Genomic DNA, 27,779 nt, shown 5'->3' with positions numbered 1-27,779 from the left:
CCCCTACCTCTTCCTGCCTTTGGAACGTTGTCCTTGGGCACATCCAGCCCCTTTGTCTCAAAGGCTGATTCTAAGGCATGCACACCCCTGTGATAGGTAGGTTTGTTGTGCCAACCTGGCCAATAAACACATGTGGGGTTAATAAGGTTGTAGTCTAATTGAAGGGCTAATAGATAAGGGCTTGGCGAGCCTTGCCTTTCTGTCTCTTGTTGTCTGATGATCAGACCACTGAATGGCTGCCTTAGCTAGTTCTCTGCCTCAACTTGCGAGCTACCCTACCTGTGGGACACCCAACCAGTGGGCCCTGTTGCTATAGTTTGAGGTTCCTTCAAGACCTGCTTCACCACACTTGAGCTGGGGACTATTGGATCCTGAATTCTGGCTGACTGTTGGTGACCTGTTCTGCTATTTGCTGCCTGTAGCCAGACTGCCTGTATTGCTCTACAAAAGACTCAGCTGTCTATTTCCTTGACTTGCACCCAGAAGCCCTCATGAATTGAAGGACTGCCAGTATATTAACTGTGTCACAGAAGTGACGTGAACTGAGCCATTTGTACTGTTCTGTGGACTAATTAGCTGTTTATTTCTTATGTTGTATCTATCTATCATATATATTATATAATATTATATATATATAATCATAAGTGTCCTAGTTTCTGTTTCTCTAAAGAGCCCTAACACAATCCCCGAGTGCTATCTTTCACTTTATAGACCTGCCTGTATGGATGCATGAGGGTGATTTCAATGCCACAGTTTCTACCAGTCTCTATCTGACCAGTAAGCCTGGTCTCTTTTATGATTTTTGAGTTTGAGACAAGTACAGAATGTTTGTCCCTTAATAGCCAAATGGTAGCTGGTCCCAAAAGATTATCAACCCAAATTGGGTAGCTGTTAAGCCATGTGGAATATGCCCACCTGCTAAGCATGTATTTTCTCTTGGTTGGAAGAAGGTACTCATTCATTTTGGGTTAACTACTTCATACTTGTATGATAGCATTTGGGGATATGAGACAGCCTTAACACAATGTCCAGGTCATCCAGTGCCCTATGTCACAGAACACACGTAGACGTTCAGCAACACGCGACTGTATAACGTTCGAATTAAATGGCCCACCAAGTGTCTCCTCCCTGGGAACATGACTCCCCTCCCCAGGGGCCCGGGCGAATGTGGAGACATGACCTGAAGCAAAGATTTGGATTACCAGAGAGTTTATCCTTTGCCCCTGGTTTGGTGGGTTTTCTCATTGATCACTCTCCTAGAACAGACCATGATTTGCTTGGTGACCGTTTAGTTTTATTGATGATATTAATAACAGTAAACCCTGAAAAGTAAGAAAACGCCTCATTTTACAGGTAAGGAAACAGCCTCAAAGAGATGAATGACATTTGGCTGAGGCCATGCAAGTAGCAATTGGCAGCGAAATAGGTAGTTTGAAAACTCCTTCCTAAAGTATGCCAACACCACACTTCCTCTCTGTTTCTCACTTCCGAAGCTTCCTCTGTGTGTGTCGGAGCCTTTTATCTTCTAATTAATATTTTCATTATTTTCACAGCAGTGCTGTAGTACAAAAGGAAACTCACAGATCAGGAACACTTTTTACATAGTTGCAGTCTTGCTGTTGGGTGCCATTGAGTTGGTTCCGACCCATTGCAACCTTATGCACAACAGAACGGAACACTGCCCAGGCCGGCACCATCCTCACAATTGTTCCTCCACCTGAACCCACTGTGGCAGCTACTGGGTCAGTCCCTCTTGTCCAGGGCCTTCCTCTTTTTTGCTGCCCCTCCACTTTACCAGGCACGATGTCCTTCAGGCGCTGGTCTCTCCTGACCAAGTGTTCAAAGTATGTCAGATGAAGTCTGGCCATCCTTGCCTCTGAGGAGCACTCTTGATGTACTTCTTCCAAGACAGATGCTTGCCCTTTTGGCAGTCCATGTTGATTTCAAGAGTCATTCAAATGCATGGATTCGGTCTTCCTTAGTCAATGTCCAACATTCACATGCAAATGAGGTAGTTGAACACACCATGCCTTGCCTGAGGCACTCCTTAGTCCTCAAAATAACACTCCTTTACCGAGTCTTATGCAGCAGATTTACCCAATGCAGCTCCTTTTCTGACCTCTCCACTGGTGTAGCCTTAGTGTATGCATAATTTTGTTTCTTTCCCCCAGGTAACATTATAAAACATGCCTTATTCTATGGTATTAGAAATTCTTTATACACCTCATTTTCAGTAGCTACTTCAAAATCCCTTACTTCAGTGGTTCTTAACCTTCCTAATGCCGAGACCCTTTCATACAGTTCCTCATGTTGTGGTGACTCCCCAACCATAAACTTATTTTCGTTGCTTCTTCATCACTGTCGTTTTGCTCCTGTGATGAATCAAGTGACTCCTGTGAAAGGGTCGGGCTCTCCCCAAAGGGGTCGCAACCCACAGGTTGAGAACCATGGCCTCAGTTGGAGCTACCTCCCTTAACATAAACAATACACTATTATTGGATCTCCCAGTTGTTTCCGAGTTTTTACTGTGAGCAATAGTACTGTGAAGAATACATTTTTATTCAGAGAGTCTTTTCTGTTTATGCTGTTCCCTTAAAGTAATTTCCCAGAAGTGGAATTACTGGTTCGTAGGCTACTTACTATATTAAGTCTCTTCGTACATATTGCCAAAATGCATAATCACCCAAGGGGCTGTATCCATGCATTCTCTTGCCAGCAGTATATGAGAGGTTCTTTGGCGAGTTCTTTCCTCTAACCAACTATTTCTCTTCTTTTACCAAAAGCCTCATAAAGAGAATGGCCCAGAGCGTGGCAGAAGTGATGGAAGATGCAAAAGGAAAGGTTCAGGAGAACCTCCTGGCCAACGGAGGTAGGTGGATGAAATTTCTTATTGTGAGTGCTCATCTTAGAGTCCTGTAGCCACAGTCAGTGGTTGTTTATATGTGAGTAAGTAAATATATATTCTCCATCACTTGTCTGGGAGTTTGCTGTCCTGTGGTGGCTCGCATGTGGTTGTGACGCAGGAAGCTGTGTCACTGGTATTTCAGACACAGCAGGGTCACCCAAGGTGAATAGGTTGCAGCTGAGGTTTCAGACTAAGAACAGACTACAGAGAACGTATGGGCTGTCCTCTTCTGAGCAATTAGCCACTGAAAATCTCATGAATCGTAGCACAACATTGTCAGATAGGGTGCCATAAGAGGATCCCTCCAGGTTGGAAGATACTCACCATGCCATTGAGGAAGAGCATCCTGGCATGGAGGACACACCTGGAGGAGTAAAGCCTTCAGGTCTTTCATTTGCTGATGGGGCATGAGTTGAAGTGAGAGCAAACAACTTCAAATGTTTATTAATCACTGGCATGTGGAGTGTATGAAGTAGGAATCTAGGAAAATTGGAAGTTGTCAAAATAGATACAGCTACTATACAATTTTACACCCAAACTACTAAAACCAGTGCTGAGGAAATGGAAGACTTCTTCGACATTCTCCAGTCTGAAATGGATCAAACATACAATCAAGATCCATTGATAAGTATTAGCGATTTGAATGGGAAAGCTGGAAATGAGGACGGAGTAATAGTTGGAAAGCTTGGTCTTGGCGACAGAAACAAAGCCGGAGATCTCATGATAGAATCTGCAAGACAAACAATATCCTCCTCTAACAAGTTGACTGCCAATACCATTTTCAACAACATAAACGGTGACTAAACTTGCGGACCTCCCCAGATGGAATACACAGGAATCACACTAACAACACCTATGGGAAGAGATCACGGAGAAGCTCAAGATCAGCAGCCCAAATGAGGGCTGGGGCTGACTGTGGAACAAACTGTCACTTGCTCATATGTAATGTTAGGTTGAAGCTGAAGAACATGAAAACAAATCCTTCACAAGAGCCAAAATACGACCTTGAGGATGTTCCACCCAACTTTTGAGAACACCTCCAAAACAGCTTTGATGCATTGAACACGGAGGACAGAAGACCAGATGAGCTGTGGGAGAGCATCGGCACCACTCGTGACGAGAGCATAAGGTCATTGAAAAGCAAGACGGTATTAACACGAATATCAGAAGACTCTGGAACGTGCTCTTAATCTTAGACTAGATAAGCCAAACGGGAGAAATGATGTCGTCAAAGAGCTGAACAGAAAAGGGCAACTGGAGAAGATAAAGTAAAACTCAGCAATGAAATGTGCAGAGATCAAGAGTCTGAAAATCAAAAAGGGAAGAACACAGCACATCCCAAGACAGAAGAACTGAAGAAAAATTCAAGCCTCAAGTTGCAATACTGAAAGATTCTACGGGAAAAAATATTGAATGATGCAGAAAACAACAGAAGAAGGTGGAAGGAATGCACAGAGTCACTGTGAAATGTTCCACTCTTTCAAGAGGTAACATAAGATCAAGGACCTATGGTACTGAAGGAAGAAGTCCCGACTGCACTGAAAGCATTAGCCATAAACGAGGCGCTAGGAAGTGATGGAATATCAATCGAAATGTTTAACAAGCTCACAAGTCACTGGACTCACTCACTCGATTATGCCAACAAACCTGGAAGTCAGCTCTCTAGCCAAATGACTGAAAGAGATCCATATTTGTACCCATTCAAAGAAAGATACTCGACAGAATGTGGAAACTATGGACCAAGGTCATTGCTACCACATGCGAGTAAAGTTTGCTGAAGATCACTCAACAACGGACGTAGCAGCACAGGGAGCTGCCAGAAATTCAGGCCGGATTCAGAAGAGGATGTGCAACGAAGGCTATCCTTGCTGATGTCGGCTGGATCTTGGCGGAAGCACCGTGTATCAGAAAGCTGTTTGCTTGTGCCCCATTGAGTGTGCAAAGACATTTGAGTTTGTGGGTCAAACAAACTACGGCTAGCGTGCAGGCGAATGGGAATTCCAGAGCACCCCGTTGTGCTCACGTGGAGCCTGTACATGGACCAGGAGCGAGTTATTTGACCAGAACCAGGGAATACTGAATGGTAACAATCAGGAAGGATGTGTGTCTGGGTTGTGTCCTTTCAGTATGGGTAGCCATGGGTTGAAACTTACTCGGTGGCACCCAACAACAACAATCACGTTCAATCTGTTTGCTGAGTAGATAACCCAAGAAGCCGGACTAGAGGAAGACGAAAGCTGTATCAGGACCGGAGGCAGACTTATTATCAACCTGCAACATGCAGACAACACAGCCTTGTTTGCTGAGAGCGTGGACGACGTGAAGCACTTGCTGAGGGGGCCCGAGGGTGGCAGCCTTCAGTGTGGATTACAAGTCCATGTAAAGAAAACAAAAAAATCGTCACCACTGGACCGACAGATAACATCATGGTAAAGAGAGAAGAGACGGGAGTTGTTGAGGGCTTCGTTTTTCTCAAATCTCCCATCAAGGCTCAAGGGAGTAGTCAGGAAAGAAAATGAGGGAGAAAATTGGCTGTTCAGGGCCCCTTTAAAACGTGGAAGAGTAAGGCTGTCGCCCTGAGGATCGAATCGCGTCAGACGGAGCCCTGCCATTCTGCACCGCCTCATCCGCTCGTGAAAGCTGGACAAGGGGAGAAGAGTGGATACATTTGCATGATGGTTTGGTTGAAGACTACAGAAAGAACCATGGCCTGCTACAACAACAACAACAACAACAGAATCTGTCTTGAAAGAAGTACGGCCAGAATGCTCTTCGGGATAGAGGGTGGGGAGACTTCGAGTCTTTGGGAGGTGTCAGGAAAACCAGTTCCTGGAGAAGGGCCTCATCCGTGATAATGTGGAAGGAGAGCAAAATCCAGTGAGGCCTCCATGCCGTGGAATGACAGCGGTGGCTGCAACAGCAAGTTCCAGCTTCACCATATTGAGGACGGCGATGCTTTGTATTGCAGGCGATAGGGTCACTGTGAGTCGGTGCCCAATGGCAAGAAAACACTGCTGCCTGGGTCCCACTTCAGATATGCACGACCGTGTTCCAAACAAAGTGTCTTTGACTGCGTCTCTGTGATCACTGGACGCCTGCAGACAAGTTCTCTCAGCAATGCACTTGATCCAAGGATTTGGAGCTAAGTGAAGATTCCGGCCACTGATCTATGGGATTTCAGGGGGATCATCTGGAGAGATTTCCCAATGGTCACAGCATGGTCCTGGGCGCTTACTAGGAAGAAGTTTCAAGGAGAGTGAAAACCTCACGGATGAGAGAAAGGCCAGAAAAGCCACGCCTAAGAGACATTTCCATCGTTGACAATGCACCTGCTCAATCTTTGAGGGTAGGAAGGGCAGTCCTGTGAGGTTTGTCCTGGGAAATCTTACCCCAACCATCCGCCAGCCCTGATCTTGCCCCTTCAGACTTCTTTTTGTTCCCAAGACTTAAAGAACATTCTAAAGGAACCGAACTTGAGTTCCGTTTGACATGGTGTCCGGAGCGAGCTCAGAATTCATGGAGGAGGGGAAGTCTCAGCGAGATGGAAACCCCACCTTCCGCAGCACACAGACCTAGAGGGAGGATATACTTCGAAGCAATAGCTTCGCATTTGGGCAGCTTTCTTTCATAAAGAGTTCTACGGCTCTGTAGCAATAGTCTTTGAAAATTACACGTGTGAGTACAGCCATGCTGAAACGTGGGAGCTTCAAAAAGTCCCTGGGCGAATGGAATGAAATGGAATACTGAACATGGAATGTGAAGAGACATATTGTGTGTACAGCATTAATATCATTGGTTATGCGTATATTTGTATTTTTCTGCCCTGAAAACATTAGAAAGCTTTCTGATTTGCTTAAGTTGTGTGATGGAACTGTTCCTACCCCCACATCGGAACTTTACTGTATCAATGAGTTACTGACTCCACTTTATTATATTGCAGGTTTGAAGGAAAAACTGAAATGTCTAAAGAGTAGGTCACGTGTGTATGCCGTGTTTATGCTCAGTGTGGCCTCCGCATGCCCCTGGGAAGGGGAAGCTTCGGTCTGGTTGCAGGGGTGCAGTGAGCAGCTTACGATGGTTTTCTCAAGCCATAGCCTCGTAGCTGGGTCACGAGATCCCTGCGACTCAGACGGCAACGGTTGTGTTCCTTTCCTCTTATTTCTTGGCTGTCGCAAGTGGTCCTCCATGCTGTCTGGAAATTGGGAAAGGGAAATACTGCAGAGAAATCCTCTTGTTTGCTGTGTGCCCTTTGCCTTCCTGCCCGTCCATGCCACCTTGCCTGCCTGCTCGTTGGGGCTGCCGACATAGGCTGATTCCATGCTGGGGCTTAGCTTGGCGTGGTGGGGATGAGTCTCATTCACACGGGGAGACTTCTTTTTGTGCCCCATCGGGAAGTCTGTTTGTCCACACAGGTCGGACCTGGTTTGGTTGTTAGAAAGTGCTGACTCCGGGTTTTCTCCAGCCTGCTCTCGCTGGTAGGATGAGTGGGAAAGGCACGTGTGGGCGGTGCTTTCGCCTCGTGCTCCCAAGTGGGCCTGGATTTGGTCACTGCGCTCTCACAGTGCCCTTGTGGGCAGTCAGCACACACATGGGCTCGGGAGAGCCTCCTAAAAGCCCTGCAGCCTAGACACCTTTGATAAAGGCCTTCCCCACCACTGCACGATACCCAGGGGTTTCGGGTTAGGAGGGGAACCTTAGGAACCTGTCAGACGGGGGTACTCACCCGGTCTTGTTGCTAAATGTAACCTTGGCAAGTCACCTCTTTGGGGATCCGTCTTCTGCCCTGCAGGCAGAGTTCATAAGAACAGCTTTGCAGGCGCTTTGCTTCGCCAGACATCATCTGCTGGTGTTTGCTCTTCAGCTTTTAGCCGAGATGGGAGCATGGAAGGACACACATAGATCTGATTAGAGCCAATGCTAAGCAGAGAGGCGACTCGGCCTGGGCTAAGTAGGTTGTGCCCAGCAGACGTCAAAACCGCAAGGCCCATCTGGCCATCCGGGTACCTTTGCTGCAGCCAGGCTACTTTCAGGACTTGTGCTGAGAGGCCTTGTTTGGTTCTCAGAGGAGGCACAGGGCTGGCCTGTGTGCAGTGTGCTTTGTTGGGTGTAAGCCTGCCTGCATCCTGGTCTGACTTGACACTTTGCCTCCCAACGGCAGGGCTTCCCTGACTTCAGACCAGGAAGTCAGAGACAGATCAAGAAAGGTGTCCACAGGGCAGTCAAGGCTGCAAGTTTCTAAGACACAGTGTCACCCCCAGACTACGTGCTCGCCGAAGGGTGGGGAAGGCTGCCCTTGGATGCTTGACACAGGGCTGGGGCTGGACATGGAAGAGGAGGTGGTCACAGTGACGAACCCAGAGGTTTCGCTTGGCCTTACCAGAGGTCTCCACCATGCGTCCATATCTCTCACTGCCACTGAGTCGGTGCCCCAGTGCACAACCACTGTGCCACCAAAGCTCCCTGTCCGTGTCTAGCATCGTTCATTCATGTAGTCACCAGACAAGTACGTGGCACTGTGCTGGGGGCTGAGGATACAGAGGGGCTGACTGGCATCCCGTCTTTGCAAGGCTTTAAAGGGCTCTCAGTCTGGGGGCGGGGCAAGGGAGGGTCGGGAACAGTGTTCCGGATACCAGAGACATGAGCTACATCTTAAAGGACCGACAGGAGTTCTTCGAGTGGAAAGGGTGAACCCACCCTCTGTCTGAACGCTGTCCATGCCATGGAGTTTGTGAACATCTCTTTGAGACAAGTTCCACCTGAGATTGCTCTTTTCTAAGCAGGCCGCTCGGATAGGTGAACACAATTCCCACGGCTGGTAGGAGGGTTTCTACTCATGTGCGGGCACACACATTCTGTGCCCGAGTCCACGCCTCTGGAAAATGAAGACAATACTAGGCCCAAGTAGGGTTGATTCCTGCAAATACCCAGTGTACACTACGCAGAACGATCCCTGACCTCTAGGAAGAATGAGCCGGCGTCAACCATGCTAGCTGTCACCATCGTCATCGTTGTGCGGCACTTCCTAGCTGCTCTCTGGGGCGAGTGCACGTCCAGGACAGATCCCTTCTCTGACCTCGATTTTATTCCCAATTAAGCATGTTGTTCGCCCTTTCCTGACCTGAAGCTCAACCCGTCCCAAGTGGATCCCGCTTCTCCCTCCTCTGCTCCCTCCTGCGGTTGCCCCCTTCTGGGCCAGCTTGGCTGAGTGACTTCTTCCACCAGCCTGACACCTGGACCTCTCCCGTGCCCCACCCCCGCCCCAGTGGGAGCTGCATCCTGTTGAGTCGGCCCTCCTCTCCCTCCTTCTTCTCCCTCCTCCTCCTCCTCCTTCTGACACTCAGCAAACCTCCCAGCCGGTTTCTCCTCAAAGCCACTCGCAGCGGCTCCAGGGAAGTCAGTTGATGCACATCGCCCCCAGCGTGCCCCTCCTTGGAGAGCGGCTGGCAGGCCTGATGGAGGTTGTGTCTGTCCACGTCCTGGCACCGCGAGGCCTCCGTGTGTGAGCCATTAGTTGGCGCATCGCAGGATGACGCCCTCACTCTCCTGGGTCCTGCAGGACTTTTCTGGACCCTGCCCTGGGCTTTCCTGTTCTTCCACTGTCCACGTTCCCTTTGCCCAGTGACTCACTGTGCCCAGAACTCGTCCCCCCCACCTCCTCCTGTGGTGCCTGACCCACCCCGGCCCACATGCAAACTCCCACGCCCCTTTAAGCCTCTGGGCAGGGACTGTATCCACAGTGAACCCTCCCCTGATTTCCATGCCACCCCCCACACAGCACCTGGCTGGCTTCTGCTACCCAGCTCACCTAAGTATGCTCTGTGCTTGCGTTCCCCCCAGTAAACAGGGGGCGGAAATCAGGGGCGTGGTCTATCTAGTCTGAGTAAGGAGCCAGGTTCCGTAAAGGCGATTCCGGGTCCTGTGAGCAATGTGCAGGGTGCCCTCGCATGCAGGAGAGACGGGGCGTGCAGAAGGCATGCACCCGGATGGAGAGAGGCCGGCTGTGCTTGGGCTGGAGGCATTCCAGGGCTCGCAGCTGCACGGAAACCTGAGCCGAGTTTCCTGCCTCCACGGGGTGACCTGCCGATACCCAGTCGGCTCCAGCGTAGGCTGGCCGGCCTGTGTTTGAGTAGCAGTGGACTCCAGGGCTCTCCGTGGCCCATTTTCCGGAAGTCCATCACCTGTTACCCCATGAGGTGATCTGTTAAGAGAAGCAGCACAGCAGGGGCATGTGTCGTCACCAGCTGGTCCTGAGTCACAGCGGCGACCCGCGGGGCACCAGCAGCCCACAGTGCATGCTCACAGTGCGGGCAGCCACTGTGCCAATCCACCTCGTTGAGGATCCTCCCTGAGCCTCTTGGGAACCAAGCATGATGTCCTCTTCCAGGGACTGGTGCCTCCTAGCGGTGCCCACAGGGAACACTGGAGATGGTCAGAACTAACTAACCTGGAGCGCAGCCTCAACAAGGCGTGCCTTCTCCCTGGCCCCATTTCTCAGGTAAGGAAGCAGGCTCCAGAGAGGTGCTGCTGTGACTCGCTTGCTCCAGGGCCAAGGCCTCTGCAGCAGCCCAGTGGCTTTCAGCCCCCTGTGTATGTACCCAGGGCTCTTTCCTGAGCCCCACAGCTGGCAGGGTCTGGCAGGAGCACGTCACTGCCATTGAGCGAGACAGGCTAGAGCTGGCCCCTGGGTCCCTGAGACTAACTAGCTGACCACTAAGGCCTGGCTTTCTCCCAGGGACCAGCTGGTGGTTTTCACTGTGGGCCTTTTGGGGAGTAGCCCGACTGGTAACCACCAGGCTACCAGGCCTCCTACAGCAGAAACCCCGAGAGGTGTTTGTTTGTGTGTTTGAATGACTCTGAGCCTTTATTTTTCTTCATCTTTTTAAGAGTACTTTTGTTGTGGTGGAGAAGAGGGAGCTGCACATAACCCCCTGGAAGTTTCTCCAAGTGCACACAGTTCAGTAACATTGAGCATTACCCCTTTGCCTCATTGTTTCCTTGCCATGTTAACAGACACCCACTGCCCCAAGGTTTCTCTCTAACCTTTCTAGTTACCTGTGTCAGCTTGCTCCCTTTCGGGCAGTTCTCCAAGAGCTTCAGGCGGCTGTTCATTACTAAGCCCCTTCTTGTTTGGTTTAAGAACCCCTCAGGGGGCATTTTTGGTGTAAGGTGTAAATCAGTGGTCCTCAACCTGTGGGTTGAGACGCCTGTGGGGGTCAAACGACCCTTTCACAGGGGCCGCCTATGACCATCAGAAAATACATATTTCCAATGGTGTTAGGAACCCAGACACCGCTCCTCTATCCATCTCCAGGTGGGTCTGCCCACATGCGGATACACCCACATGTGAGTACTTGGTATGAAGACTGTTATCCATACTACACCACGCTTCAAGACAAAATCTCACTGATTTGTCATTAGAAATAAATATTTCACAATACATGATGACATCTTGTTTTTGTGATTCCCCACTTTGCTTTCATCATGTTCATTTTGTAACAGGGGAAATACGTCCTGCCTACCAGATATTCACAGGACAATTCCTAACAGTAGCAAAACTGCAGCGATGAAGTAGCAAGGAAAATCATTTAATGGCTGGTGGGTCAACACAACATGAGGAACTGGATGAAAGCGTCGTGGCATGAGGACGGTTGAGACCCAGTGGTGTAAAGACTTTCCACATTTCCAGAAAGACTGGACTCCATGAGAATTAGAAATTCTTTTCCGCATGCCTGCTCCCTCCATCCCCAGACCCCCTCCACCACTACCTCCCGGTGATCAGAATTTTTCTATGGATTCTTTGATCAAAATGTGTCATAACAGCTACTGGGCACCATCCAGTTCTTCTGGTCTCGTGACAAGTGGGGCTGTTGTGTGAATAGTTCATTAAGCCTCAAACTCCGTTTCTGGCTTACCTTTCTGTGTTGCCAGGGTGACCAGCTGTTTCCACTTTTCCCAGGTGTGCAATTTATTGACGGCTGCTTTAATATCCGGCAAGATAACCCTAGTTCTAATGCAATTTTCCCATCATCATTAATCTAAGCTCAGAACTCTACACGAAGTCAGTCCCCCGTTCCATCTCTCCCGCCCAAGCCTGGCGACCACTGATAAACCTGTCTGCTTTCTGTCGATACATACTCAAGTTCACTCCATTCTTTTGAGTTGTATCGGATTTTGCTGTCTGCTGTTGCTGTTGAGAAAATACACAGCACGGCACATGCCAGTGTAAGCAGACCATCTCTACACGTACATTTTAGGGCGTTCATTGTAGTCTGCATGTGGGGGGTCCTTTTTCAAGTGCTCCCCCATCCCCATCTAACCTTATGAATGAACACATCCACTTTTAAGTAAAGAACCCAAACTCTCACTGACCTCTGTCCCATAGGCTCCAACCCTCTAGGACGGCATGGACCTGCCCCGTAGCATGTCCCAAGCTGTCGGTCCTGAAGCGAGCAATACTGCCATCTCTATCTTCCCCAGAGCTGTGAGTGTGAACCGACCTTTTGATGGGCAATGGAGTGCTCTAACCACCGTGCCACCAGGGCTCCGTCAATAAGGAACATGCACTGAGAAGGCCCTGTCTGAACCAGTGTGTAAAGAAGCATTGTATCCGCACAGGCCCTTGCTTTTGTGAATACAAACCGTGAATTTTGAGATTGTCTGCTACCTAAGGCTTGGGCTCGGGAAGCCTGTCCGGGAGGTAGCCTGGTTGTGCCTGATGGGCCTAGGAAGTCCGTTCAGGGCTGCAGGGCCCAGCAGGGCCCACCCCCCCCAACCCCTGGGTGCTCTGCTATGTCTCTGGTGACCCTAGAAACACAGCAACCAAACAAGGGAAAACAAAGCGCCCAGGGGTCCTCCACTTGGCTCCCCTCGTTGGGAAAGCAGAGTCTGTATTAGCGGGGCTCTAGGGTGGCGGCCATCAGAGCGAAAGTGTTGACCATGGAAGTGCGGCTGCGTAGCGACCCTTCCCCTGATGGAGACTATTAGTCTTCTTCTTCTTCTTCTTAACGTGACAGGCTTTATATTTTAGGGCAGTTTTTGGTTGGCAGGGAAATGGCACAGAGATGTAGACTGTCCACGCATCCCTTGCTTCCCCCTTACTCACTGTCCCCCCAGCCTTCTTGTTGGTACTTGCCACCTATGGAGGGTAGAGGCTGACTGCAAAGCCCTGTGCCACTTAGGGACCCTTCTCCCGTATTGAGATTGTCCTGGTCAGCTGTGGCCAGCCGGCGCCGATTCTTGGAGGATTCCTGGGTGGCAGAGCAGGACTACTCCCTGGGGTTTTCTTGGCTGCAGCCTCTACAGAAGGGTGCCAGTCATTTCTCCCCAGGGAGCTGCTGTGTGGATTTGAACCATCCACCTGGAGGCTGGCGCTCAGTGGCAGATTGCTTGTGCCCCCCAGACTCCCCTCCTGGCTTTGGTTAAGGGGCTGCTTTAACAGCCAAGGGACCGGCATTGGTGCATGAGGGTGGGCTCAAGTCCACAGGCTGTCAGGGCGAACGCTTCCTCTGGGCCGTCGCGTGGATCTTGGCACATGCCCAGGCTGCATACCTTCCCTCGCTGGGTCGTGGGACACTTGGGTGGCGTCTGGAGTCCCATCCGGGGGCGTTTCCTTTTGGGGTCATAGGGGTGCTGCTGGCAGGTGGGGCTGATGGTGATCAGACAGACAGTGCCCTCAGCACTCTCAGCTACTCGGGGCAGGCGTGCTTTCCCAGAGCCCTCGAGTCGGTGCCCCGTGGTCCCTTCAGGGCTTTGGGCTTGCCGTCGGCCTTGCCGAGGCTTGGCGAGCCCTGCTTATTTCCTGAAATGTGTTTGTGTCCTAGTTGACCTGACATCCTTCGTGACACACTTTGAATGGGACATGGCCAAGTACCCTGCGAAGCAGCCGCTGGTGACCGTGGTGGACACGCTAACAAAGGTAGGCCACGTACCTGCCTGCTGCGGAGCCAGGAAGCCTCTGTGAGCTGCGCCACCTCGCCTGGGTCCTGGTGCCTCAGGAGGGTGATCTCATAAACAGAAATGCCCCTGCTCACAACTCAGGTGCCTAGACGGCTAAAATCAGGGCTCTATTATTACTGAAAACGACTCGCTGGGCCGCTAAGCACAGGTCTAAACTACTGAAAACCCCATGGTTTTGTGCACCTGGATTTCCTATGCTAAGCATGGCTGAAGGAGCTCTGCTGGCTCCTGGGTAAGCATTGATGCAAGGTGGGCAGCTCGAAACCCCAGCCGCTCGTCGGGAGAAAGACAGGGTTTTCTACTCCCGTGAAGTGTTACAGTCCGGGGAACTCACAGGGGCAGTTCTGCCCTGTTCTATGGGGTCGCTGTGAGCCAGCGTGGACTGGATGGGAGTGAGTTTGGTGTTTGGTTTGATAGAGGGTCACAAAGGGTCAATATCTACTTGCTGGCAGTGAGTGGTGGGGTGGGGGTGTGGGTAGGCTCTCAAGTTTCTCTCAGGAGCTCCACAGGGTTTCCAGAAGCTCAGCTTTCTTCCACACTAATCTGCCCTTTTATGTCCCTGAGTGACTTGCTGAAGACACACCCTAGACACGATGGCCACATGAACATCACGAAGCGAACAATTCACAAGTGGGGTTACGTGGACAGATACACCGAACAGCAAGTCAGGTCTATAAAGCAGACCAGACCAGACCAGCTAGCTGTCTGTCCCCTGAAGGGGAGCCGGCAGCAGCCTCTTTCACCTTATGAGCAGCTGCTGGGGTCAAACCACTCACCTTGCCTTTCCCAGCTGATGCTTAACCACTGAGCCTTCGCGGTTCCTGGACAGGTTTAGGATTTATGACACATATTTTGGGAACGCATTCAATTTACGTGTCTACCCAAGATGCCGCTTGGTGGCTGTGACTCTGCAGAGCAGAGACGGGCTGGGCCCCCTGCTGCAGCCTTTCAGCTGTCCCCCCTCCTGGCTCTGATCCAGACAGCCCAGGCCTCCCCAGGTGAACTTCCAAGGTGTGACTCTTTTCCATGTCCACAGTCAGGGACCGCATGGCAGTCCTGAACTAGGACAGCCAACCACCTGCCTCCCTCCCACCAACCAATAAAACCCGCTGCCCCTGCGCCCCTTCTGCTGCGGAGCGGCTCAGGAGGATGGAGGTACACTGCTCCCTGCGGTTCTGGGGCTGTGCATCTTTACTGAAGCACACGGCCTCAGTGCAGCTGGTGGGTTTGAACAACTAACCTTTCCGTTCACCCACGGTGCCTCCAAGGCTCCGTAAGCTCTGTCCTGCCTCCTCTTCTCCACCCTCTGCAGGGATAGTTGAGGTCTCTGAGCCGTGCTGTTACTTTGTCAAATTTTCTGATAACAACGCAGCTCCACCCCACCTTCATCTCCCTCTGAGGACCTGACCCCATTCAGGCGATTTGCCTGTCTCAGTGTCTCTCCTGCTACTTCCAGAGCCTTAACGCCTCCAAAAAACCAAAGTCACTGCCATCAAGCTGATTCCGACGCATTGCCAGCCTCCAGGGCAGAGTAGAAGTGGCCTTGCGGTTAGCCCAGGGCCTCTCTCCCCCACGCCTAGGGGGACCGCTAGAGGGAGTGTTATGCTCCTGCTCATCACTCAGGGGCCCCCGTGTGTCCCCACTCCTGGTTCGAGCTCCCCATGACAGCAGCAGTCAGTAAGCGGTGCTGACAATCCCCGCTGTGCTGGTACAGAAACAAACTGTACACGCTGTGATGGGTCGGTAGAAGACTGCATCTAACAGCGGGATGGACTACGTGTCTCCACTGAGGGTGGGCGCTAAAGAAAGTTCCGAGACCCCAGTGGATGGTCAGTGCCTGCCTGCTCCCTCCCACCCCGGATTACAAGCACAGCCCAATCCACTGCTTCAGTTTGAGGCCAACTCCCTATAGGTCAGGGTGAATTTTTTTCATAGGTACAAAAGAGGCTTGTCCTTCTCCCTCAGGTGACTAATGGGTTGAACAGCTGACCTTGTGGTTGGCAGCCTGGTGCGTGTGTAACCCACTACTCCACCAGAATACCTCGGAATGCCAGGTCTGTCTGTCCTGGCTGGTTGGGTGAGACTGCCTCCAGATGGCCAGATGACTGGGAACAAAGCCTCCCTGTTCCCAGCAGGGGTGGGCAGGTCAGGGGCAGGAGATGGGCCTCCAGAACCCAGCCCTGTGCAGCTCTGTGGGTGTCGGGAGACCCAGCCTGCCTCTTGTGAACTAAGGGACGCTGGGAGGTTTGCGGAATCTGGGCGGGGCTCCTCAGGCCACAGCTTCTCTCACAGAGGCCTGAGCCCCCCCTGGACAATTGGGCAGTGATTCTGGAAGGCCCTTCAAGGAGGGGCTGCTCCTGTCTGGCTTTCCCAGAGAGCACCAGCCCAGTCAAGGGCAGTCAGTGTGGCTCCCAGAGCCCAGCTGGGAAGCCCTGGCAGCTGGGCCATGCCAGGGATGGAAGCACAGTTAGGGCACCGTGCAGAGCGCAGAGCCGGGCAGCTGAGGGTGGCCTCAGAGAGGGGAGGGAGTGGCTGATGGATAGGCAGGGGGCCACCCGTCTAAGGATCCCCTTTTTCTCCACCTGCACACAGGCTCAGAGGACACCCAGGGATGACTGTCACTGCGGTCAAAGGGCAGGAGGTCTCAGGTGTGCTGGGAGCATCTGCTGGGCAGGGCCATCCTCACTCCTTCCTGTACCAGGGACATGCACACGGTGCCCTGGACCTGGGCTCAGGCCTACTCCCTAATCCCAACACCCTGTCTGAATGCTGAGGACACTGTCCTGTGCAGAGCAGCTGTAGTTCCTGGTGTCCGTCCGTCTTTCCGAGGGCCTTCCTCTTTCTCACTCGCCCAGCCCCTCTCCGGGAACTGACCCCCTCTCATGACATGTCCACAGGACATGAGATACAGTCTTGCTCTTCTCCCTTCTAGCTCTATTTCTTCTGGCTATGCACAGCTTACCTACACCAGACTCCAAGGGCTTTGAGTCTTCGCGGGTCCCTTTGAAACTGTCTGTATTTTGGGGGCCACCCTCTGAGGCTCACCTTCAGACAACATGCTGCCGCTTTCCTGAAGGCTCTTGGGGCTGGTTGGTCAGAAGTGAACTGCCTCTTCCAGCTCCCTAGTTCAGCTTAGTCTGGAAGCCCCGCTGACAGGTGTCCACGGTGGTGTTGGAGCTTGTTCTTGGCTTGCCAGCACCGTGCAAGCCCACACAGTCCAGCAGCCTGATAGGGAGTGGTGGATCCGGGGTTCATAGTGTGCACCCTGCACTCGGGGTTCAGGTCATGGAGAGGAGGCTGGGCAGGGGCAATACCTCCAATTTGCAGAAGGGGCTGGAGGCCCACCCAGTCATGGTGATGCTGGACTGAGCGGGAAAGCTGGCCCTCACCCCCCACCCCCAAATAGAGGTGAGAGGCTGTTGCGGGTGTTGGTGGGAGGGACTCTCTCTAGAGGTGCCAGGCCTAGTGCCCTGAGTTCCTTCCACTGGTTCCTGCAGGGTGGCCCACAGTGGGCTGGACTGGGGTCAGTCCTCCCACGGGCCAAGCTAGACTGCAGGTTCACAAAAGCCCAGACCCAGCAGGCTGACTGCAGTCTTGGCTTATTTCTCAGTGGGGGCAGGGGATGCCCCTTGCTGGCTGGAGGGGCACCGCTCCCCCGGTGACTCCCTGGGGAGTGGGGCCAAGGGCCGCTGTCGGTCCAGCAGCTGGCAGAGTCCTGGCTGCTGCGGGAAGGGCACCATGCAGACGCTCGAGGGCTCTGCCGGGCACAGCCGACTTCCAGTGTGGGGAGGACAAGCCCGTCCCGCACCTTGAGAGGGAGGGGCTGTGGCTGGAAATACATCAACTCTTGTCGAGCTTGTTGGCTCAACAATGACTAGATGCAGCCTCACGGGATGGCTGGATCTACTGCTCTTCGGCGAGGCGTGCGGTGTTAGCTGGTGTGGGTGATGTCCCGGGCCGTGTGAGGGGACCAGTCCACCCCTGCCTTAGGCCATCACATGCATGGCCTGGCTGGAAGCGGAAAGGAGCCTTCTACCGGAGCTCAGGGAGGGGCCTGCATCCCGCATGGGCAGGGCGTGGAGACATTGCATAGGGGTCAGCCCCACTTCCGGAAGTCCCGGCACAGTGGGGGCTGGTGGCTGGGGGGCTTCCCCCTACACAGGATGTGCTTGATGCCAGGATAACACCCGGCCAATTGTGTGACGCAGTGGAAGCCCTTTGCATCTGAGCCTGAAGGTCCGTGGAGAAGGGAAATGAGTCCCCACCCTGCCTGCCTGCCCCAGTGCCCTGCGCAGCCATGTCTGCCGTCTGAGGAGTGGGGGCAGAAGCCAGCCCTGGGCACATGGAAGGGGCCTGCTCTTTTTCTTAAGTGTACTCTGAGCAGTTGGTGACCACTCTTGAAAAGCCCTCCTGGGGTCTCAGGTTCTCACTGGAATCTCTGTGCTGTTGACCAATAGCAGCTGACACAAATCGAGACGGATCTGAAGTCCCGAACCGCCACTTACAACACGCTCAAGACCAACCTGGAGAACCTGGAGAAGAAGTCTATGTGAGTGATCCTTCTCCTGCAGAGGCTTTACAGCCTGGGGCAGGGGGGCTGCAGCCTGGCCCTTGGGGGCAGCAACAGAGGGCAGAGAAGCTCTCGCGGCCATCGAGTCAGTTCCGACTCCTAGTGACGCTATGGGACAGGAAGACCTGTCCCTGGGACGCTGTGAGTTCCCGAGACTGCACGTTTTAAAAAAAATAGTTTGGGGGGGAATATGATTCATGCGGCACACAATTTAATAGCTCGGTCATATCAGGAACAGTCGCGCGGTCACCACAGTCAGCTCCACAGCACTGTCTTCTCTCTTGTACTCGTCCTTGCTAGCTCCCCGTTTCCCCCCGACCTCCTCTGCTGTGCCCCTAAGTCGTGATTAATCTAATTACAGGCTCTGGAGATTGACCTATCCTGGATTTCTTATATAGAAAACCATGCAGAACCCTAACAAGAAGCAACCAACAACCACAAAACGATTGCATAATAGCTCAAAAGGGGCAGGAAACAATAAAGTGTTCATTTGAACCTAAACAACACCATCCATCATTGACTTCACAGTGCTCTATGTCTGATAGAAGCCTCTTCACATCCTTGGACTGTAGTCAGAGGGGATTCACCGAGGGGGGCTCTGCAAATGGGCTTTGGGCTTCCGCCGTCATCCACAGCCTTCTACAAACCGGATACTCAGAATTTAAACTCTGATACCGTTCCTCCTTCAGATTTGGATTTCATTATTTGCAATCCTTGGATCACACAGGCTGGCTGCTTCTTCCATGTGGATTTAGTTAAGACCTCACTTAGTGAACACCTCACTTAGATGACTGCTTGTTTGAAGACAAGCCTTTAAAACCCAAGACGCTATTCTTTCTGATAGGTGGGCACCTTCTAATTTCTTCACCACTTTGCTGTAGCTTCAGTGACCTCTCCATGAGGGCGAGTCTCATGCAGGGCCATAAAGATTGCCACTCTGTGTCCGCAGCCCACCATGTAACCACTGTGGTACCAAGGTCCCAGGACTGAGGGCAGAGGGAAGTTTCAGAGGCTTAAGTGCCTTGTCCACCTACCTGAAGGACCAGCATGAAGGAAGGAGAGTTGACTGCCCTGCGAGGCCCAGCAGACAGATGATGGGGGTGGTGGTGGTGCAGCTCTCAGGAGAAAAGTGTAAGCTCGGTGTCCTGGTGGCAGTGCCAACCTGGGAGGCAGTAAGTGTCCTGTCATCGGCGGTGTGGTTCGCGAGCTGCTCCAAAGAGCCGGGAGGTGTTTCTGAGCAGGTAGGGCTGGCATGGGTCATGCTGGCGGCCCTCTGCTGGGAGGAGAAGAAAGGGCATTTGAGAGGTCTCCCCACACCTGTTGCTCTCCCGCCGAGTCACTGGGGCAGCTCTCTTCTTGTGAAAAGTGCATTGAAAACCGAGGGGGAAATAGCCACATTAAGGAGGAACTTAGTTTTTGGGCACCATTTTGCATCACAATGAAATGGACAAACTGAGTTTTACTCCCTCCTCTGTCGGAGTCCTGGTGGCATGGTAGTTATGCATTGGGCTAGTAACCAACTGCAAGGTCGGCAGTTCAAAACCACCAGCTGTTCCTTGGGAGAAAGATGAGGCTTTCTACTCCCATCAAGGGTTACAGTCTAGGAAACCGACAGGGACACTTCTACCCTGTCCCACGAGGTCCCAGGAGTAGGAGTTGACTCGATGGCAGTGAGTGAGCTGATCCTTCTTTCTCTTGAGGAGCAGGGGGTGGGAGAGGGTGGGTGTCAGTGGCAGGGAGCTCTGAATGGTGACGGGGCACAGATCTATCAAGGCCTTGGCTCAGTGGACATGAGACCATTGAGCCGCTGTCTACCCTGCTCTCAGTGCACACCAGATCGCCCCTGGCACTTAGAGAAGCTATTTCAGGTGAGTGTCCCCAGCCACCGGACCTGGGCATCTGTAAAGTGAAACGGAGTCTATCTGGATCAACCACAGGCCAAGTGGCTTCCTGAGCCAGCCGCCCTGTTGACACTCGAGCCACTTAAGCTGCCTGCTGTGTGAGGTCCCCTTCCAGCAGCCCGGGCTGGCATCGGGGCAGAGCAGGGCACTGAGGTGTTGGATTCGCCCAGTGACTGGTGACAATAACTGAGGTCTTGCCAGCCTCCTGCCCCAGGAGGGGAGGAGGTCCAGCCCTGGCTGGCCAAACACCAAAAAGAGACCAGGAGCCACCTGAGCCCACGGCCAGGGCAAACTCATCTTTTGGGCATGCCCTGAGGCCTCTCACTCTACTCTCTAGACTCCAGTACCCAGGGAGCCGCTGTGGCTCTCCAGGGGACATTCATGAGACTTCCTGCTGCCTGTCCCCTGTCCCGGGTGTGTGGGTGTGCCTGGGGCCTGTGTGTTCTGCACGCACAAGCCCATGGTGTGCCGTGGGTCTTCTGCTGATCACACACGGTTTGTTTCCCATGGATCCAGGGGCAACCTCTTCACCCGGACGTTGAGCGATATCGTGAACAAAGACGATTTTGTGTTGGATTCAGAATATCTCATTACACTTCTGGTCATTGTTCCCAAGTAAGTGAGCTGGAAGGTGTGGGGCTTGTATCTGGGGGGTTCCCAATGGCAAGAAGTGTCAAGGGAAGACCATCTACTTGGGGTAGGTGGGTGGGGGCAGCCAGCCCTGCAGAGTGACCCCGGGCGGCAGCCCTGTTGGTGATATCGGGCATCATGGTGAAGTTGGGTTGATGGTAAGGGCGACGGCAGCACAGTTCATATCTGGAGCACCTGCTGGGTGTCAGCTTGCGACTTTCCTTCTAACTGCGTGGGCTGTAGTGTCACCATTTTCATTGTCCTGAGGCTGGGTAGGTCAACGAGCTTGCCAAGGTCACAGGGGGCCAGGATCAGGAGGGGTATGAACACCAGGCCTCCGGCAAGTATCAGTAGCTGAGGTCCTCATGCAGGAAATACAGGGCCTCACACAGGACGTGCAGGGTCTACACAGGAAGTGCAGGGTCCACACAGGAAGTGCAGGGTCTACACAGGAAGTGCAGGGTCCACACAGGAAGTACAGGGCTTCACACAGGAAGTGCAGGGTCCACACAGGAAGTGCAGGGCCTCCAGAACCTGCTCTCTCCCGTGGGACCCTGGGTGCACACCAGGCAGGGGCATCCAGTACCCAAGGCCAGGCCTTGACCCCACTCTGCTCACCACCGTTCCCACGAGGCTCCTGTGCAGAAATCGCTGACTCGCTCTGTCTGTGCTCGCAGACCAAGCTACACACAGTGGCAGAAAACCTACGAATCCCTGTCGGACATGGTGGTGCCTCGGTCGACCAAGTGAGTGAGACGCCGGGACACTCTGGGGGCACCAGGGGTGCAGGGCTCCCAGACCCAGACAGTCTGGTCCTGCACGTCCCCCACCCCCCACCCTCCATGATGCATCCAACCTGGCTCCTGCGCTCACTGCTCCTTCCCGGCTTGGAGGGCCCAGCAAGGGCCTGGTCTGGGCCGCTGCCAGTGCACAGCTGCCAGGTGCTCCTGTGTTGTCTCGGGCAGATAAAGGCCAGGGCGAGGGTGCTGGGAGAAGGCCCCCTCTCTGCGTCTCTGGGGAAAGGTCCCTGTGCCTTTTCATCTGCTTCCGGCTGCTCTGCAAGTGGCTTGGCCTCTCTCCCCCATCTCTGCTTGTTCTTCAACTCCTTCATAGCTCAAAGGGGAGTGATTTAAAATACCCAACACTACACAAACTTCATAACCATTGAGTTGATTCTGACATAAGAGTGACGCCAGAGTACAGGAGCCTGTGGTTTCTGAGACTGCGACGCTTTACAGGAGTCGACAGCCTCCTCTTTTACCAGAGGTGGCTGGTCGGTTTGAACTGTCGACCTGTGGTTTGCAGCCCAACATGTAACCCACCACGCCACTAGGGCTCCGTGGATCGAAGTAGCACACCTGTACTAATTATGTCTCATCAACATAATGTAAGCCACCCTTCTGCAAATAGCTGCAGGTGTAGAGGTTCGGCTTTGCAGTGCATATTTAGGGGGATACAATGCAGTCTCTCACTATAACCACAGAGAGCCAAGAGGGTTGTCAGTGCAGGGTCAGCCTTGGGGGCGGCGAAATATCAGGAGAATGGATAGAAACCACCGTGCCACAGCCACACACTGGAACACAGCACCATTTGGGAAATGGGTGTGTCCCCAGGAATAAGCCTCGACCCCATCGAATTCATCCTGAACTCCAGTTCACAGCAATCTGTCTCTGCGCTGCTTCTTCTGAGTCTGCGAATGTGCAGGGCACAGACAGCCCTAACTTCCTGCTCCGGAGCAGCCACTGAGATTGACCCACCAACCCGTACCCCTCCTCACGGCCCCACCACGAGGTGATGTCCACGGGCATCACTACAACATCATAGCAATGTCTTAAACAACAACGTACAAATGTGAAGCTCTTGTTTCCCAACAAGTCCTCCATCTGGGTCTACACCCTCCTGAAAGCCGTGTCTCCCTGTCCTGACCCTTCCCCACATTCTGCGACCTTTGATTGGTACCACGTCAGAATGTCGGTTTGGGGATCCTCCGAGGACTCGCCTGCTATTTCTTTTACACATTCTTTGAGTTTGGGGAACAAAAAGTACTTCTCCTAGGAGGGCCTTGCTACCCTCAAAGAACTAGCAGGTACATTGTTGGAATGGAAAGAAAAAATTCCTTAGTGCAACTTTCCTGTGGCTTTTTCTCACCATTGCAATGTTCAGTTTTCTTAAAATTTCTTTCTAGCAAGCCGATGGTCACCCTGAATCTTTTCAGAAAATAGTTCAATCCTCTGTGGGATTCCCCTGAAAACAGTTGCCATAACCTTCTGAGCTGACCTCTCTCTGTGCCTTGAACTTGACTGGCCCGGGAGCTCTCCTCATGAGGCACAGCTTCGAGGGGCCTCTGTGGAAGGCAGGCACCCTGCTGGCCTAGTGGTGATGAGTTGGGCTGTTGTGTGAGGCTGGGTTGACCAGAGAAACCAATCCAGAGACATTCATCTGTGTGTAAGCCAGAGCCAAGATCCAGGCCCGGTTCAGGCAAGTTCATACGTCTGATACTAGTCCATAAGTCCCTCTGCAGACTCACACAGCCACATACAATGATGCAGGATGCAGGGAGATCACAGGCCGGTGGGTGAAAAGTCCCATGGATCCAATGGCGGTGGGTGCATCTCTAGGGCTCCCGCAGGTGATTGCATGGTGTCAACAGGAAGGTGAAGGGAGAGGGCATCCTTAGGAGAAGGCACCATCAGGCTGTGAGCTCAATGACAGGCTAGACTCCACCCCTACACTTCAAGTTGACATGAAATTATCTAACTACCACAGCTGCTAATCACAAGGTTGGCAGTTCGAAATCACCATTCACTCTGTGGAGGAAAGATGAGGCTGTCTACTCTTGTAAAGAGCTACAGTCTCAGAAACCCACAGGGGCATTTCTACCCTATCGTATTGGGTCTTCATGACTAGGCCTTGGCCTGAGGGTTTATTGAAGGCCGCTTAATAAGACTTGTAAACTCTGTGTGACTTGGGCAGAATTACAGAGCTTAGTGGGGATGACAGACAGCCCGCTGGGGGGCCTGAGGGGCAGAGAGAGAAGGAGATGGCCACAAACCCACTGCTGTCAAGTCCACTGAATCAACACAACACTGATGGGCATCTGCTCAGTGGCGTTTCCCATGCGGTCAAGTCTTTCCCCTTCTCAATCACCCACCACCAGGGCCCCTGGCTATGTCCCCATGCTTCTTTCTTACACTGGGCGTGGATACCAGCTATTTGTTGTACTGCTGGGTGCCTAGAGTCCACACTGACTCATGGGCCCATGTGACCCCTAGAGGGTTTTTTGGGCTGTCACCTTGGGGGAGCAGACACCCAGTCTGCTCTCATGTAGCCAAGGGGTGGGTTCGGTTGGTTGCTTAGGTCTTTTTTCACCTTGGTAACACCAGGTCGCTCGTGCTGGAGGCTTGGCCCGAGTGATGCTCCGCGGCTTGGTGACAGACCGGCTTTGCTTTGAGAGGAATTCATGTCTCCAGAGCCCCTTGGCCCAGCTCCTGAATGCCTCCTCCACTCCCTGAACTCACAGCCTCCCCACCACCTATGACCTCAGGCTATGACTTCCCTGGAACGCCTGCTTCCTATCTGCTCTAAGCCAGTGACCCCGGGGGCAAAACTCACTGCTACCCAGCGATTCCAACTCAGAGTGCCGCTCCAGGACGGAGTGGAGCTGCCCGCCCGCCCCCCCCCCCCCCCCCAGTTTCTGAGCAGCAGAAAGCCCCGTCTTTCTCCCTGTGGGCTCCAACTGTGAAACCTCACTGTTAGCAGTCCATTGTATCACCCCCTGCAACACCAGGGCTCCTGTGCCCTCCGAGTCCACGGGCATTTGTTCTTCTTGGGGCCTGCTTTCTGGACACTGTATGGTGAGGGAGGGACACTGACAGAGCAGGGTAGCTCCCACTCAACCACGTGAAGTGTGTGTTTCCCTCTTGGCTGCTGCCTCCTCGGGGAACAGTGTCCCCCAAGTTCTCACCTTCCATTCGGCCTTCCTTCCCAGGAGCCCTTGATGCCTCTGAGCTCTGTTTTTGGGCAAATGTTTTCATTCCGAGGAGAATGTTCTCCTGGAGGGTACTGTCCACTTTGTGTTATGCCCCCCAGACAGACCTCCATCGCACTCCTCCTGCAATGAAAGAGCACGTCTTCTTCAACGTGTCACACGGGTCCCTGTGCAGTCTCTGCCCCACTGCCCACAGAGAACTCTGGCTAAGTCCCTGCCCCCACCCCTCCACCCCGCCCACCTACCCTTGCCCCAGGCCTGTGCCAGGGCCAGCTCCAGGGTCACTGGCTCAGAGCAGATGGGAAGCAGGAGTTCCAGCGAGGGGGGAAAGGGACAGGACAGTCACAGCCTGAGGTCACCCATGGTGGGGAGGCTGAAGGGGGAGCTACAGTGGAGCTCCGGAGACTGCTCTCAAAGCAGGTCTTTCTGTTGCCAAGCCCTGGAGCATCCCTCGGCCGAGCCTGCAGGCTCCAATCCTCTTCTGGTCGGTCAGAGGGGGCCTCAGAGCCCTGGTGAGGTGGCTGCTCAGAGGCAGAGCTGCTGCTCCGAAACCCCTCCTGTGGGCAGGATTTCCCGCTCCAAGGACTCAAAGATGCTTAAACCACTGGACCCAGTATGTGCTGCAAGGAACCTGCCCGAGACAGCAGCTGCAGTGGTCCTGAATGAGGGGTACCGGGGAAGCCACGTCTCATTAGAGCACCATGAAGTGGGCCTTAGGGAGTGGTTTCCGCCCCAGGAAATCTACCCTGCGTCCTTCTAGCTGCAGCATATCAGACCTGGACGGTCCATTCTACAGATGAGACAACCAAGACCAGGCTGAGATACGCTGGAGCTAAGGCCCTTTGGACTCCTCATCTCTAGCCTTTCCCTGTGTTAAAAACAAACAAATAAACAAACACACACACAAACCACTCACTGCTGTGGAGCTGATGCCGACCTGTAGTGACCCTATAGGACAGGGTGGAATAGTGAGTGCCGAGACCATAACTCTTTTCAGGAGTAGAAAGCCCATCTTTCTCCTGAAAAAAAGCTGGTGACCTTGTGGTTAGTACCCCAACATGTAGCTGGTGCGCCACCACAGATCCTTTCTCTCTGCCTAAGACCCTGTATTCTGTCGTCCGGAGGGGTGAGTAGAGGGCGCAGGGAGGGAAGGGGGAGCTCAGCGAGAAGCAGCCCCGAGCTCCGGGTCAGGGCATGATCAGGGACACCTGCAGTCCCCAGCCCTCCCACGCCGCCTGTGCTTCTGAGCCAGGCCACCCGACTGACGGCCACAGGGGAGCTGACCGTCGGGCCCTGGTGACCAGCTTCACAAGCACAGGGTTCTCTGCCACAGATTGATTGCTGAGGACAACGAGGGCGGCCTCTTCACCGTGACTCTGTTTCGAAGAGTGATCGATGATTTCAAGGCCAAGGCCAAGGAGAACAAGTACGTGAACGGGCCCCTTGGTGGGCTTCTTCCCCCTTGGAGATGCCCCTGCTGGCTGGGGACCTGCTCAAGACAGCCTGCCACGTGCTTCCTTTCAGGTTCATGGTCCGTGAATTTTACTTTGACGAGAAAGAGATGAACAGGGAGAGGGAAGAGATGACCAGACTGCTTTCTGATAAGAAGCAACAGTATGTGAGTGCCTAAGGGCTGCCGGGTGGGGCTGGGGCGGTGCAGGGCCCCCACCTGGCACCTGGCCTGGGGGGTGGGGACATAGAGCCCTTCCTGGCCCTCAGCTCTCCAGGCCACGTGGCTCTCACCCTCTGTGGGCTCCCACCTCGAGGAGCCCCATGCTCTCAAGGGGCCGCCAGAGCAAGAGTAAGCAGGTGGTAGTCTATGGGTTGATGGCCCTCGTTCTGCAGATGGGAGAGTGGGGCTCAGAGAGGTGAATTCATGACTCTTCCCCTAGGGAGAGGGCCCTGCCTGCGCCTGCGGGTCCCTGAGGGGCGGGGCGGGGTGGGGGATGCCCGTGAATGATGGTGCCCTTTGGAAAGTGCACTGAGCACTCAGGTCTTGTCCTCAGCCGTGGTTTCTAGGGAATGGCACTGAGGGACGTCATGTCCAAGTGGGCCAAGTGGGTGCTGATCTGCAAGGCTGCTGACAGCAGCCTGAATAGAGTGTGATGCAGCCGGGTTGGCGAATGAGCCCAGGCTCGCCTGTGAGACACGAGCACTCGTGCCTTGGGGGTCCCCTTTACCCCCATGTCCACTGAGGACGCCCAAGCCCTGCAGTGCCGGCCGCAGCAGCGCCAGTCCTGGCCGGCGAGTGTGGGGGAGCTTGTCCTCACCAGAAGGTTCTGAGCTCCTCGCGAGAGAGGAAGGGAGGAATGAGCAGAGTGTCTTCGAGTGCTCTTGGAGGGAAGGAGGCTACGGTGGGAAAGCTACAAGTGTGTGCTTGTGGGCCAGAGCACTGGGCGGCACATCAAAGCCAAAGTGCTTTCTCCGAGGTGGAGTGCTTGTCTGCGGCCTGTGCTTCTAGCTGGCGGGATGGCCCGGGGCGCTCTGCACGTCCACTTTGACCTCTCTCCGCCAAGGGCCCTTCTCCACCAGGATGGGGCACCAGCCATGAAGCTCCCCCCGCTCCTGGGGTTCTCAGGGAGCTCACTGGGGCTGGTTGTCCCCATTTGTGGGGAAACAGGCAGCGGAAAGTTCCCGTCAGAGATTTCCGACCTTCCTTCCCCAAACATCAACACAGGTCCGTGCACACGTGGACGTGTGGGTGCACGCATGTCTGCATGTGCACGTATTTGTAAGCCAAGTGGGCATCTATGCTTTTCAGACACTGAGCCCTTCCAGCTTCCCCTGGGGCTCAGGGAGGACAGAAAGCACCGAGCTGGGGACCAAAGG

General features: G+C 53.5%; 1 protein-coding gene across 3 annotated transcripts in view; it reads left to right on the top strand.

The window, feature by feature from the left end:
* The window catches only part of ATP6V1C2 (ATPase H+ transporting V1 subunit C2), a 65,309-nt gene that overhangs the window by 30,492 nt on the left and 7,038 nt on the right, over positions 1 to 27,779 (top strand). For 2 of the 3 annotated variants that reach the window (XM_075557103.1, XM_075557102.1), the window contains exons 3-9: positions 2,784 to 2,869; positions 13,726 to 13,820; positions 18,319 to 18,410; positions 20,849 to 20,947; positions 21,640 to 21,708; positions 26,284 to 26,376; positions 26,475 to 26,568. In XM_075557103.1, the coding sequence (XP_075413218.1) occupies positions 2,784 to 2,869; positions 13,726 to 13,820; positions 18,319 to 18,410; positions 20,849 to 20,947; positions 21,640 to 21,708; positions 26,284 to 26,376; positions 26,475 to 26,568 (628 nt within the window). Of the gene's footprint in view, positions 1 to 2,783; positions 2,870 to 6,845; positions 6,876 to 13,725; positions 13,821 to 18,318; positions 18,411 to 20,848; positions 20,948 to 21,639; positions 21,709 to 26,283; positions 26,377 to 26,474; positions 26,569 to 27,779 lie in introns of all 3 variants that reach the window. The other variant, XM_075557101.1, reaches the window with a different exon arrangement.

This window comes from Tenrec ecaudatus, chromosome 8 (assembly GCF_050624435.1).
Source record: "Tenrec ecaudatus isolate mTenEca1 chromosome 8, mTenEca1.hap1, whole genome shotgun sequence".
Taxonomy (NCBI): domain Eukaryota; kingdom Metazoa; phylum Chordata; class Mammalia; order Afrosoricida; family Tenrecidae; genus Tenrec; species Tenrec ecaudatus.
Note: the sequence above shows the minus strand (reverse complement) of the source record. Positions and strands in the feature narration are given on the sequence as shown.